Here is a 15,258-nt window from a genome sequence, read left to right on the forward strand (position 1 = left end):
TAAAAAAAGTCCGATTCACTCAAATGTGACAAGGAAAATAAGGAATAAATGAAGACCAGGCAAGTTTGAGTCTTGAATTAGATGAAGGTAACAAGCCTGGGCCTGAAATAAGTCAGCTCAGCTATTGCAGTTCTCTGTTAGCCTGTTTGCCTCCTGTCACTTGCTTAAAGCTTTCCTCTAGTTACCTCTTTTCGTTTGGTCTACAGTTTGTTGCTGTTACCAGAAATTATACTTCACAGGACACTAATGGAGGAAGAGACCGTAAAGAAGCATAAGGCTCGTCTCTAACTAAAATAGTCTGGTTTGTTTGGGGTGGGTGGGTAGGTGGGTTTGAGGCAGGGTCTCATCATTTGTGGTCCTGGCTGACCTAGAACTTGCTGTATAGACCACGGTGGCCTCAGAAACACAGAGATCTGCCTACCTCTGCCTCCCAGGTGCTGGTATTAATGGCATGTGCTCCCATGACCAGCTAAGATAAAGATTCTTGACGCTTTAATCCAAATGGCAACATTAAAAAGTAAGCCAGGATTTTGATGGATTGTTATAGAGGTATCTCAAATGTTGTTATTTGAACTGGATGAAATTTCATAAAGCATTTGGTTAAACAAGTGTATAGAGGCTAAGGAGTACTGATTCCTTAACAGATAGAATTCTTTTGGATTTGGGATTTGTATAAAATGGCAACTTTGAATCATTGGGTTTCTGTGTGTTCTGCTTTAGAGTTTTGCTAAAAGGCTGAAATCGGGACTTAGATTTCTGGAATTTATATTCCAGCTCGGCAGTTTACTAACTGAGAGTCTGTGGGCAGATTCTCTAATCTTGTTAGATCTGCATTTCCTAATTGATGAAATGTAATCATGTACTTCACTTATGGTCTAGCCACATGTGTCACACGCACTAAGTTTTATAAAATGTTGCACACAATGTTTGTCACATGAAAACATTCTCTAGGTATTTATTGATCCATTGTTGGGGTCTTTGTTTCCTTTTGCTTTCCCTTTTGGGGGTTGGGGGAGGGCATGCTAAATTGTATTGGATCTTGTGATACAAAAGCTTTGTGCTTTTCTCTATTTGAAATGAACGGTAAACCACAGTGGGCCAATATCATCATCTGACTGAGGTTATTTAAGTCTCAGTTTAGCTGGTTTCCTAAGAGCAGCTACAGCGTGGACTGTGCTCGGAGTGGGGATCAGGGTCTAAGACATTGCAGCAAGCATCTCGGCAAGGGGTAGTGGTACCCTGGACCAGGTGGGATCAGAATGGTCAGAACAGCAGCTGCTGGGAGCTGGGCTGCTTGGTTGTGGATTATAGAGAAAGGTTATCCTCAACGAATTCAAGGATTTTCTCTTGCTCAACACAAGTGTAATAACTGGATTGTGGTTTGAGAGATGAGAAAGACTACAGGAGGAGTGGCTTTCAGAGGGAGAAGATTCAATCAAGGAACTAGAAGTTGAACTGCCTATTCAGTATGAAAAGTGAAAGTTGGATATGTGGCCGTGGGATTAGGAGAAGAGTATTGGCTGGAGACAAAAACCTGAGACACTGGTCACTGTTCTCATGGGATCTAAAGTGAAGGTGTTAAATTTAATCAAGAAGTGGTGAGAGGACAGAGCCTTGAGATACTAAAAGAAATAAATGGAAATCAGTAAAAAGGACCAATAAGGCGTATGATAAAAGCTATTGTGTAGGGTGATCAACTGTCAAACAGTAATGATTAGTTGGTCAAGAAGATAAAAACCAAATGTCTGTTGGATTCTAGGTGTGAAGGTCATTGGTGATCCTGACCAAAATTATGTACATTGAAAAGGTGCAGGTAGACTGAAAAGGCTTTTGAATGGCTTCAGTAGAAACAAGAGCTACCTTTAATCCCAGCTCCCAGGAGGCCTAGAGCCAGAGGCAGGTGGATTTCTGTGAGTTCAAGGCCAGTCTGGTCTAGATAATAAACTCCAGGACAACCAGGACTACATAGAGAGAGAGACTGTCTCAAAACAGAAGTAGAAGGAATTGTAAAGTAAAAATATGAACTATTTTTAAGGACTATTTTCTTTTGTCTGTGGTGCTAGAACCGTAGGATGGGGGAAGTATGGGGTCAGATTTTGAAGGTAAAATAAATTGTAGCATGTTGTATACTTGGGAGTGAGTTAACTAGAAATATTAATGACAAAAAGAGAGTGTTCTTAGTGTAGATCAGTGTTCTTAGTGAGGCCAAAGGGAGCAGGGTATGGCATGCATGGGCAGCAAACAACTCAGTGACTGGAGAGTGTGCGGTACGTGGGGCCTTCACGGCTCAACGTAGCTTCTTTACTAAGACCATCATATAGAGTGGATAAAGGAGGAGCAGGGACCCTTGCGGGAGAGTACAGCAGATGCCTAGGGAAAAAACAGCAGTAGGCAGGCAGGGCTGTGGTGAGAACAGTGAGACAGTCTCTTCAGGTTGCTAACATTTTTTTCCTAGCAAAATAAGATACAGACTAGGTAGAATGGAGTGTTTGGGAAGGGAAGCCTGAAGTAATCTCTTTGGAGCAGGTGAATAAACTAGTGGGGGGAAATGGATAGGATCACTTGACAGTACCTGGAGGAAAGCACAGGGTGGGTACATTTCAAAATGGGAGAAATTATGTTTTTATATGCTGATGGAAATGACTTAGTAAAATGAAAAGTTAATGGCATAAAGAGAGAAGCTCTGGGTTCCAGTTTGCTTGTTAGATTGATGCCATGGTTCTAAACATACTTTAGGTGTGGTCTTGAAGCCTAGCTATGGATTTCACAGTGGTGGAAGTTGTACTGGGCATAACTAAGGGATGGAGGGCCCAAAAGTGAACATGTACTCAAGGGGTGATAGTAGTAATGACGGTGGCTTTCCGTAGATATAAAAATATGGGAAGATATGCATTGAAAGGGATGGTAAGGGACAGGGGAAAAAAAAACAGGACGGGAAGATGAGCGGGTCCCTCACTACCTAAGCAGATAAGAGTAACTGCAGCTGATAGACAAGAGACGCATACTTAGCGTGCTGTTGTCCTTACTTTCGAGTACAGAGGACAGTGCACTCGTTGCTCGTTAGGGAAATGGGTTTTCTAGATTCATCTTCAGTTGATCAAATCTAGGCTCTTAGGATCATTGTAAAATATTTCTTTTAAAAGTGTGTGTGGGTGGTCATTTTATATATATGGATTTTGGGTAGAATCTTTGGAAATAATTTTTATTGAGTTTAGGGGAAAGATGATGTTGTTGGTATTGAGACATAAAACAGGTATGTAAGAGTAGTGATCTGTGATGCTGCCCTAAGTTCTGTCTTCCATTGCTAGAATCTTAGGTTGCCTTACGTACAAGGTAGATGTTTACCGAGAACTTCATAAGTTTCGCATTAATGGGCATAGTACATACTTAAGCTCTGCGTTCACTATATCAGAATGCTTCGTGTAATCCTTGTTTTTTTTTGAAGTACATATCTATAGAAAAGTGATATGAATTTACATCTTGATAAGTAAGGTTTTACAAAAACAGTCTATTGTTGTAAACCAGCTTGAAGATTGGGAAAACTTTACTGTTTCTGTCTTGTTGTTTTCATTTTTTTTACTGTTTTCTTTTTACAAGCATTCAAACTTCAGAGTTGTGTGTAAGGTATGGAGAACTCCATCCGCACAGTTCACTAGGTCCTAACATGTTGTGTTTGCTTCTTAAGAAGACTGTTCTCTCTTAACTATTTGGATGCTAATTTGGACAGTAACCATCGGATGCAATATATTCTTAACCTCTAAACACTTCACCTTGTATTTCTGAGGACCGCGGGCAGATGCTTTATTACATAACTGTGAATAGGGCACAGTTATCAAAGTCAGGACAATCTAGTACAAAATCGATACTTTTATTTAATACCCAGGTCATCAGTTTTACCCGATATCCCAATATTGTCCTTTACTAAAGTTCTTCTCTTCTCAATCTTGACCTCAGTCCAGGGTCATTCATCTGAGTGTTCTCTCTCCTTAGGTGTTTATCGTGTAGAGCGGCTTCTCAGCCTTCTGTTGTATTTTGAGACACTGGATGTTAGAAGGGTGTGACCCATTGTTTTATAGGTGGTCCTTCAGTCGACTGCACATCCCCCCTTACTGCTTGACGGGGCTGTGCTTTGAGAGTACTGCGCTGCGCGAGTGATGCTGTCTTTTCTTCAGTGCACAGTGCATGGCCTCGAGATGATTCCCCCCAATTTGCCCCGCTTTTATTAAGGATGGTAAATCTAGTTGGATACTTGTGCTGATGCCTTTCTGCTTCTATATCAAGTTCCTGTTTGCCCCTTTGTATTTAGTAAGTAACTTTTGCATTAGAGATGTTGCTGAGTTTTAGAAAAACTGCCTGCCGAGCCATGTGCAAGGCCCCTGGTCTCATCACTAGCACCATTTTAAAAAGAAAAGTAGAGCCAGGCATGGTGGCACATGATTTTCATCCTCGCACTCAGCAAGCAGAGGCAAGAGGATCTCTGTGAGTTTGAGGCCAGCCTGGTTTATAAAGAGAGTCCAGGACAGCCAGGGCTCTGTGTAACCGGAAAAACCATTTCTTGAAAAACCAAAAAGGAAAAAGAAAATAAGAAAAAAAAGAAAAGTAATTTTGCAAAGAAACTAGGTACAAATGTCCTAACCCCTTAGAACTCCAGCACTCGTTTAAGTTTAGAGTTGCTACTATAATGTCTGTAAAACAGTGATTAACTTTTAAAGTTTAGTTTAAATTATCCTTTTAATGTGACTGGGCGTTTTGGCTGCAGGTAAGTCTGTGCACTACATGTATACATGACGCCTACAGAGGCCAGAAGAGAGTGTTGGACCCTCTGGAACAGACAGGGCTAGGGCTGTAGGCTGCCATGTGGGTGCTGAGACTCAAACCTAGATGCTCTAGAAGAGCCTTCACTGCCCTTAACCACTGAGCCATATACCTGGTCTTATTTGTTCCTACTTTATATGTATGAGTGTTTTGCCTGCATGCATGTGCATGTACCATGTATGTAGGAGGTAAGAAGAGGGTGCTGGATCCTTTGGAATGGAGTTATAGGTGGTAGTAAGCCAGCATACGGATGCTAGATACCAAACTTTGGGTTGTTTGAAAGAGCAGCAAGTAGTCTTCCACGGAGCCATCACTCCTTCTCCTGTTCTTCAACTTTTGGGGGCCAGGAGGAGATATTCATTATGTAGCTTAGGCTAGCCTTAAACTCAGTCTTTTCCACCTCACCCTCTCTAGTGCTGGCATTGCCAACATGCCTCACTAAATGCATTAATCCTTGTGTGGGAAAGAACATGTGTGTGCGGCTTACAGGCATGACTCATTTGTATTTATGGTGTGTGACTCTTTTACGTGCGATTTTTATATGTGCGGCAGTTTGTTTTGATGTGTCAGATTTTCCAAATTTGGCCAGTGTGGCTGTCTTCAAAGTTGATCTTGGGGTATATGTGTGTGGGTATGTAGGTTGAGCTCTACTTTCTGGCCTTAGCAAGGTGTTCAGAGCTTATCATGTACTTTCCGATTTCTTCTCAAGACATTTACTCCTCTTAGCAGGGAGTTAAAAGCAAGGCCAGGCTGGTAACTGTGTCATTGAACTGGGCTGCCATTGTTTATTTCTAGGGCCCCTTCACACTATACAGCTTCACACTATACAACGGATAGATAGCAGTTTCAGCATGAGTGTCACTGCGTAGTTTTAAATAAAGTTTAGTCATGAAATAATGTTTCTTTTACGTCCAGTTTGACACCAATCACAGTGTGCATTCTTTCTTGGAACTAGTCCATGTTGTGACCATTTTTTCTCATAGTGAGAATCTGGCTCCCAACAGCTTCATATAATACTCATTTGATTGACAGTCAATGCAGGCTTCATAGATTTGGAATGTCTGCTTAGCCATTAAAACACACACACACACACACACACACACACACACACACACACACACACACGATACAGAGTTCAGGATTGTTAGCAGTTCTTTCTATTCTGTTTTAGACCGAGAATGATGGCAAACAGTTGAAGTTATTTTTATAAAGCAGTGTTTGGTCCTCTTAGCTTATTTCTTAACCCGGCTATCACACAGATAATTGAGACTCTTTATAACACAACACAATCTGAGCAGTTTAACTCTGTTCTTTAACCCTTTATGCTATTTTGTCTCACTCCCAGCATTGTAGCTTTCCTAGGCTCCAGCTCTTTCCTCCTGATCTTCCTTTTCCTCCTGATCTCCCTTGACCTCCTGAAACCCGGCTTCCTCTGCTAACTCCTCCTCCCCTGGCTGGCAGGAAGTCCAGCCCTACTCTCTCCACTGGTCATCGATTGACTGTAAGCTGCTTTATTGACACAACAGGCACAGTTGTGGAGCAGAGTTTACACAGCATTTAGACAGGAAATCAGAATTTAAACTACACAATAACCTTATGCCTACAGCAAACATTTATTCATGTGCTTTCTGTACAGTGCTATTAGTCATTTAATGGATTACTTGGATCTTTTGGTCTATTCACTTTTAACATTTCTTTTCCTCCATGACAGATAGAATTTCTCTTTTTGTATGTGTAAAACATTGAACACAGCCCAAAGGCAGGGCCATCCAACAGTACATATGGATCTATCACTCTTGTATTTTTTTCGGTTTTTCAAGACAGGGTTTCTCTGTGTAGCCTTGGGTGTCCTGGACTCGCTTTGTAGACCAGGCTGGCTCCTAACTCACAGCGATCCACCTGCCTCTGCCTCCTGAGTGCTGGGATTAAAGGCGTGCGCCACCACACCTAGCACTCTTTTATTTCTTTAGTGGTGGTGACAGATTCATCTCAGTTCCTTTGTAGTTCATCCTTCCTGTATCTGTTTTCAGAAGTAGACTTAGAAACGTGTATATTTTTAGCAGTTTTGAAAGAACATTGATGGTTTACAGGAATGGCAAGATTATAAATAGTGAACTTATTTGTGACAGAGTATTCCTGTGTAGCCAACTTGTGGTCTCCCTGCCTCAGCCTTCCCGTGTAGCCTGTGTTAGAACTGCAGGCTTGTGCCATGTGCCTCCCGAGACTTCTTATGGAGCATGTCACTGAAGATAGGATCGCTTTGGAAAATTACTTGGGACTAGTTGTTACTTTGAAATTATATTTCAGTTTATCATAGGTTTTTAAGAAAGATATCAGAGTACTACTGTTAACTAGTTGTACTTACAGTATTTTTACAAGGTTTTGAGGAGCAGTTATGTGTGAGATTTTGTGAAATGGCAGAAATTGTTATTCACTCATAAGGGTACAGAAATTTGGCTTTTGATTATTTGGACATACTCTTTGTTTGTTTGTTGTTTGTTTGTTTTCATTTCTGCATCTTGACACCATACTATGTTGAAAAGTTTCTTAAGATATTCTAGAGTTACTAGGCTATTGATAACACGTCTTGAAAAGAATGGTACTGTAGGAACATGCCAAACCCTTTTAGAAAAAGCATGCCAAGGACAAAATAAACAGAACAGGGGGGGTTAGAGACAACAATATGTAAGAAAAAACACAGAAAATTTATCTCACCAGAAACAGCACCTCTTCTCAATCTCAGACAAGTGCTGCCTCCAGGAAAGCCAGTTCAAGCGTTGGGAAGTGGCAGGATCGTTATGGGAGGGCCGAGTCACCCGATCTAAGGTAAGGCTGCGTTCAGCACTGGCTGCTTGCTCGTGGTTACGTTATTGGTACTGCCTTGTCTCTTGGTATATATAATAGGATAGCAAGTGTTGAGACTGTGCCATACCTCCCTCCCCATGACACTTTCTCAGGGTGCACTTAGGCATTTTACTGAGAGCTAGCATGTGTCTTGTTCATCCTTTTGGCTTTTTATATTAAAGCATTGTTACATTGAACCACACTAATGGGTGTTCTAAACCTATTTTCCTCTCCCCCTTGTTGCATGTTAATGATTTGTTTCTACTCATCCTTTCATGGTATTCCCAGCTGTTATTTCACTGCTTATGCATGAAATGCAACTTTCTGAGCTAGGTTTTGGGACTTGTACAGTTTGACTTCACAGAATGTTTCTCACCCCTTCCGGCCACCCTCTGCAAGCCTGCCCTGTCAGTGAGTGTCTGTCAGCTGTCCTGTGTTGTGCTGCTTCTCTTATTTATGAGTTGTGCGTGATCACACAATCCATAGAATTTTGATTTGTGTTCTAAATTTTGTACTTACACTGTGTACAGCCGTAGACACATACTATAATGTATACCATGCGCCCGTGACATGTGGAAATGTCATTCCCAACAGACACAGTGAGCCGTGCTGTCCATGTAAAGTGCACTGCCGACAGCAGTTGGTATGAGCAATGATGTCTAATGCATGGCTTAGAAGTACAGACCAGGATAACTTTAACATACGCTTTGAGAACCAAACAAGGGTTGATTTTGTTCTTTGGTTTTGTTTCATGTTGTTGTTGATGAATTGTATGCTGTCTTCCTGTGTCTAAATCATGTGCCAATAATCTTCTAGTGGTTTGCTTGTAATCATTTAATTAAAACTTTTAGATATGTAAATTGTGGCAGATGCTTTTGATTGTAGCATTTTACAAAAAGCAAAATAAAATTCAATTTTTATAGTTTTTTTTCCCCTGTATTATACATTCTTAGTGAATTGTAAGCGTTTCTAGTTAATTTGAGGTTCACTATTAGAAAAGAATAAGTTATTCACGTCAAAGGCGGTATTTTGACTTTTTAAAAAGTCAGAAGTTGCTGGGCGTGGTAGCGCACGCACACCTTAAATCAGCACTCAAAAGGCAGGGGTAGGCAGATCGATGTGAGTTCTCGGCCAACCTCTCTTTGTAAAGAGAGTGGAGGACAGCCAAGGCTATACAGAGAAACCCTGTCTCAGAAAAAAAGCAAACACAAAAAACAAAAAAGTCAAAAGTCTGTATGGCTTTTTAAAAATACCCTATCATCATAATAACTAATAAGGCAAAAAAGAAATTTCAGAACAGTTTTGTTTTTTTGTTTGATTGGGTTTTTTGGTTTAAGAATGAAAAACACCGAGGGCTGAAGAGATGGTTCTGTGGCTAAGAGCACTTACTGCGGAGGACCCAGGTTTAGTTTCCAGAGTCAGCAGTACCTTCAGTTTCAAGCACTTGATACCGTCTCCAAACCTCAGCAGGCACCAGGCATGCATGTGGTGCACAGACATCCATGCACACAAAACGCCCAAACACATTAAATAAAGCCCATACCCAGCAAAATACACAGAAGCTTTTTGTAAATGTAAAAAAAAGGATCTTGACAGTCTTCATGGCAAATTCTAATTATACTTAAATTACACCAATTTTATATGTAGAATCAAGAGAAATTTGAAATTATGTTAACGTTAGATCTGGAATTAAGTAGAATGATATTTTTCATATTAGCAATTAAATACAATTCAGAATTTTAAATAATTTGATGTAGTGTATAATTTATAATTATCCTGACCAGCATCATTGGTGCCCAAGTTGACCTAGAGGCCCGATTCTGGCTTGCCTGAAAGATTCAAATCAAATACTTGCTAGTAATGGAGTTTGTGGTAGAACAACTGGTGCAGCTATGCTGAGAACTGGCATTGGTTAACATTTAGAGCCTTATAGAGCCCTTTATAATGTTTATTTGGTTTATATTTTCTCCCTCTTAATTACCAACCACTTGGAGAAGGGTCTTTCAGAATGCGTCTTCTTTTACAAGCTGAAGGGTAGCTACTTCTGCAGTAGAACGTTCTCTACATTCTTTCTCTTGGCTTGTGCTCTTCACACCATTTAGAATGTGCCTCCCTCCCGTTCATGCACGGACGTTCATCTGTGTTAGTCCACTCTTGTGAGAGACTACAGCCATACGTCTGCATGACCTGATTGAGACACCGCACCAGTTGTATCTGTCTGTCATTTGGGAATATGAAAAATGTAAAAGCTGGGGGCTGGAGAGTTGGCTCGTTGCTCAAGCTCACTTGTTGCTCTTTCAAAGAACCGGGGTTCAGTTTCCTGTACCCATATGAGGCTCACAACTGTTTAACTCTAATTCCAGGAGATCAACCCCCCTCTTCTGACCTTTGTAGGCACCAGACATGCACATGGTGTACAGACAAGCATGCAGGGGAAAATACACATATAAAATAAATTTAAATTTTAATATAAGAAGATTTCAAATGCTATTTTTTAGAGAATAAATCTTTGAAATGTTTGCTGTGCAATTTTTATTAGAAACTGTTATGAAAAAATCCTCAGAAATTCAAAGCTAGAAAATATTCTGAATTTTCTTTGTAGCAATAACTCATTTGTAAACTTGATTTGCACAATGGTCTCTTGTCTGCATTTTACATACGTCCACATATATTTACTTATGTTTGGGGCCTCTTGGTCTTCTAGCAAGCTACATGTGTTAGTTAGAACACTTGCTCTTCCTTCGATGAAGCGTCACACTGTTGTACTTCCCTGACTTTATTGAGCCTCACACTGCTACACTTCACACAGCACTGGACATTGGAGAATGTAGCTGTGAAATCCACTTTTGTTTTTGTTACACAGATACTGCAAATTTCATCTGATTTTGGCACTTTTCAAAGCTTATGGTTGTAATTCACGTCTCAGTTACAGTCAGTTTTGTGGTTCTAAGTAGTAGTTGTTGATTTTGTGTCATTTGTTATGCTTTTTATAATGAAATCATATCAGATTTAATATTCTACTTTTCCTTTATTCTAAGCATCATTTTACAAGACTCCATTTTTTAAGTGTAGTATGTGTGTTCTGGGTTGCTTAGGCAAAACACATTTCTTGTGTGTTTTATTGCCAATAAAATGTAAGGATTACTACATCTATTATACTTTCTCCCGTAAAGCATTCACAGGGTACAGTTTTGCTCCGTATTCTCGTATGTAAAAGTGTGAAAAATAGTTGTCGTGTCATAAGTTATAAGTTAGAAATAAAACTAATGTGCTCAGTTAATACAAGTTCTAGAATTATAAGCAAGCAATCTGCAAACTGATGCTTTATGGCTGTGTACACACTAAAGAGCTGTGCACTTGGGATACCCTTGCCTTGCAGCTGAAAGTGGGCAGCTTAGACACAGACTCAGGGTGGTGATTAGCAACTCACCTTAGCTGCCGGTGAGACGTTCCAGTTGTGTCTTTGTTAGCAGCCCTTCAGTTCTTTCTGGGGCATTGAAATCATCAAAATAAAGATACTTTAATTTGAATTCAGAGATGTTTTCATATTTGGGGGATGTTTACAGGATGGAAACTCTTATGAACAAGAGCCTATTTAAGCTGTGGATAAACTCAGGTATCTAGGGTGGTTCATTCTCCTCCCCCCCCTCTGCTTTTTACCATATAGTTGAGTCTAACATTAAGAATTGTGATATAGCAGTGGCTGCCTCAACCTTACTGCAGAGGTTTGGGAGCCCAGTTAGCCTACATGTACTGTGTTGACATCTGACTTACAGCAGCTCTTCTTGCAGTGAGGCACTGCTAAATGACTTGCATGCAATAAATAAACTGTCCTCTGAGGTTTTCAGGGAGAGCTGGTAGAGGACTTACCTAGTGTCCATGAGGCCCTGGGTTTAATCCTAAGGATGATGGAGTGTGGAGGTTAATGGGGACACAGGAACTAACGTGATTCAGTGTATTCCGTATTGTGACTCGGGACTAACGGAGTTTTAAATTATTCCATTGTGTTGTATCTTAGGGACTTCTGTTTACTTTGGTACATCTATGAATATGTCATAATATACTTGTGAACACAATGGTAAATTCATTCTGATAAAAGTGAATTAGTTCGGCAAGGAGGTCTCATGGATGGAGCGACTGCAGCCTTCTGGAGTTCCTTCTGAGGGTGTGCTGTGAAGGCTGGTCTCTCAGTGCGTGCCTTTACACTCGTGGTGCTGGCTGTCTTGCCTCTGTGATCACTCCACTTAAAGCTGGGAAAACTAATTGTGCTCCTCATTTAAGGTGAAGCTAGAGAGCTGCGTGCCTCCTGTCCCAGGAGGTTTTAAAACTGAAAGTTCTCGAGATCACTGGTGAGAGAGTTTGTCTTCCTCCTCACAGAAATGGTAGTCTTGTATAGAGGCTTACTTTTCAATAAATGCCTTTATCAAGTCAGAGAATTTGCAGTTGAAACTGCAGAATCAAACAAACATGGCAGAGTGCTTTTGATGGGAGTAAGTTTTTAAACTGGGAGAGGGAACCAGTTCTGCAGTGGGAATAGAGTTCTGACTAGAAGTGATGGATGTTGTATTGAAGTTTTGATGGCGGTAAGTGGTGAGGGAAGTGAGCATTTCTGACAGTGTGTTGACTCAGAGGGCAGAGGGCATGTGCTCTCACAGGAAGCAGCCAGTGGTCTGCAGAGGGTACAAGTCTGAGGGATTTTTCTCCTATATGTGAAAGTTAGGTTATTTACTTAGTTATAGTGGAAGATGGTCTACGAAGGGGTGGGGGGGGGGTTGGGGCAGGAAGCGGAGGCAGTAGGGGAGATAGCTCCGTAGTAAAGTTTCCTGCTCTTGCAGAAGACTGGTGTTTTATTCCCAGTTCCCACATCCTGTGCCTGTGAGCTGCCTATAACTCCAGCTCCCTGAGATCCAACACTGTCTTCTGGTCTACATGAGCACCTGCACACACCTGAATAAAAATGAAAATAAATCTTTAAACAGAATATCTCTAAATTGTGTTCATCTTGCTTGATGCTTTCGTTGGAATTCTAGGAAGTCAGTGATCTGCATAAAATTAGAAAGGCTTGAACCCGAAAGAAATGGTAATTATTGGCATTGGTTTTATCTGGAGGATTTTTTTGTTTGTTTGTGTTAACTAGATGATCCAGTCTTGTTTAGAGGACAGCGAAGGATGTCAACTTGTACTTGGATGACATCTCTGATATCCTTGTGTACTTTTAATGATGGGCTCTCTTTATTCCTGTGGCAGTAAAGTAATGGTTCCTGGAAGCAAACTTGCTAATGCATTATTTCCAGAAAAGTCCTGATGTTTTCACTTAATGAAGCATACTTAGTTCACGGGATTAGAAGGATTCAGGCATGAGCATTGGCTTTGCTATCCAATTATTATATCCGTTAACTGTATTCTGGACTTGGATTTTACCACATACAGCATATATCCACTTGCTTTGTTTATTTAAGCTTTAATGGGTTTCTTTTAAAGTTTTGTATTTTGTTTTTTGTTTTGTTTTTGTTTCTTCTTGGGCTTAGGTATAACAGCCTAAGAATTTAAAAAGTAGAAGGTGTTGTTACTCGTCATTTTGGAGTTGGCTTGGTAGCTGGAAGAGTCTGTTGTTTTCCAGTATTGTACTTCTGCAAAGTGTTAAAGTTTGAGCTGTTAGGACTGAAGGAGAAGCCGTTCTCACGTCCTCTTTTCCAGCTCTCTCTTTTGGGGCATCTGTATGCTTCCTCAACTCCATAATAGCTCTTATTTAAAAACGAGAAAAAGTAACCTACGGGTTCCTATTTAAGTTTGTAGTGTGGTTTGTGTTAGGCCATTTATCCTTGCCCTCTGAAACTTGAGAGAGATTGTAAATACCAAACTACAGGTAAGGCAGGGTTATAAGTTTATCTAAAGGACAGTCACTAGAAAGGAAAAATTGGTTTCCTTTTTGCTTCTAATGTTTCAACAAAGCCTGAACTATATCACTAAAAAAAATAGTGTATGTGGTATGTTTGTGTGTGAAAATGACTATTATTTCTTTTCAAGCCTTTTGGAGTATTTGAAAAATAAAGATGTATTTGTTGGAATTTTATTTCAGTTTGCCTAACATTTACTATTTGATTCTATTTCATGAAGATAAAATTGTTTATGAACTACTTTGATAAAATGATAATTTAAAAAAATCAGATTACAAAATAGTGAAACTCTACTTCAGAGTTCTTTCAGTATATTTTTATTTTAAAAATACATCATAAAAAGTGTATTCCTTAATGTTTTTATTATTTTTCAATCACCAATTAGATGAAATTGAATCGATTGAACTCTTGTATTTCAGAAGATTGCCTGGAGCAATTGATGTCATTGGTCAAACGATAACTATCAGCCGAGTAGAGGGAAGACGGCGGGCAAACGAAAACAGCAATATACAGGTTTCGTATTTAACAATCAGCTGTTCTGCGTTCTGGTTTAATTGAGGCAATACATGTACATATAGCCACTAGTGCTCGGCTGTGTCAGTTGCTTCCAGTGCTGCAAAGCCATCAGCCTTATTTATAGTTATTAGAAAAACTTTGCATTTAGAATATGTAATCTCTCAGTTTCTGTTAGTGAAGTTTTCCTTTGTTGTAAACATACTGTATAAGCTCATTGAAAAGAGAAGAAATATTACCTAGAGTTCTGCCACCCAGATGTTGATTGTCAATAAAGTACGCCTAACATGTTTTTCAGCATTTTTATGCTTCTTAGCATCTTTAAAGATATTTTTTGTAAAAATAGAAGATAGTTCTTTTTCTTCCTACCATTACAGTATTGTAACTTCTTTAAATGGTTTCCAGTTTCAATAGGTATGGGAGTAGAACTCCCATAAAATTATTGTACTCAAGTATAGAAAAAAAGTTAAAAAGAATTATATATTTAAACGATACATTTTAATACAAATTCAAGAAGTATCTATTGTTAGCTGGCTTTGCTATTGCATATTGCAATCTCAATCTGTCACACAACTGCTAGAAGTCCCAGTCTGTGGTAGTCACCATCATGGACTGCTTTAGTAAGTTTGGGTCATCCTGTGGTGTTTATTCTTAACTAGTCACACCAACCACACTATACTCTTTTTCAGGGGAACTTTTGCTTTTAATAGAGGCTCACGAGGCAGGCGGATCGCTGTGAGTTCGAGGCCAGCTTGGTCTACAAAGTGACTCCAGGACAGCCAAGGCTAACACAGAGAGACCTTGTCTTTAAAAAAAAAAAAAAAGAGGCTCAAATGAAAATTTATTTACATTTCATAACTGCTTATTTTCCACCTGTTGACACACACTTAACACTTCACTGTGTGTTGAAGTTAGGTCCTAAAATGCCTGGCCTATTATTAGCATCTGAATTTCTCACAGCTAGGTCTATGCTGTTGTAACTCAGGTACTTGAACATTGCCTGAGAGTACTTGCTATATTGTCTTTATGCAGTGTTTGTTTCTAACTTGAAATGCTTTGATAACTTCTTCCTGAAAGAGTTTTGATGGTCTAATTCTTTGTCCTAGGCCTTGAATATGAACATTTTAAGAAGAAAGTGTACTTGCATATGAAGCCACCTTCTATTTCACCTTGTAGAGTAGAAAACTGA

At 39.8% G+C, this 15,258-nt stretch overlaps 1 protein-coding gene across 8 annotated transcripts in view; it reads left to right on the top strand.

Annotated features, from left to right (window-relative positions):
* Nucleotides 1-15,258, top strand: part of FIP1L1 (factor interacting with PAPOLA and CPSF1) — a 62,426-nt gene that overhangs the window by 23,001 nt on the left and 24,167 nt on the right. For 4 of the 8 annotated variants that reach the window (XM_084759718.1, XM_084759719.1, XM_084759720.1 and 1 more), the window contains 2 exons: nt 7,534-7,641; nt 13,976-14,069. In XM_084759718.1, coding sequence (XP_084615844.1) covers nt 7,534-7,641; nt 13,976-14,069 — 202 coding nt within the window. The remainder of the gene's footprint in view (nt 1-7,533; nt 7,642-13,975; nt 14,070-15,258) is intronic. The other 4 variants (XM_084759722.1, XM_084759723.1, XM_084759724.1 and 1 more) reach the window with 1 other exon arrangement.

This window comes from Acomys minous, assembly GCF_964271855.1.
Source record: "Acomys minous genome assembly, chromosome: 15".
NCBI classification, from domain to species: domain Eukaryota; kingdom Metazoa; phylum Chordata; class Mammalia; order Rodentia; family Muridae; genus Acomys; species Acomys minous.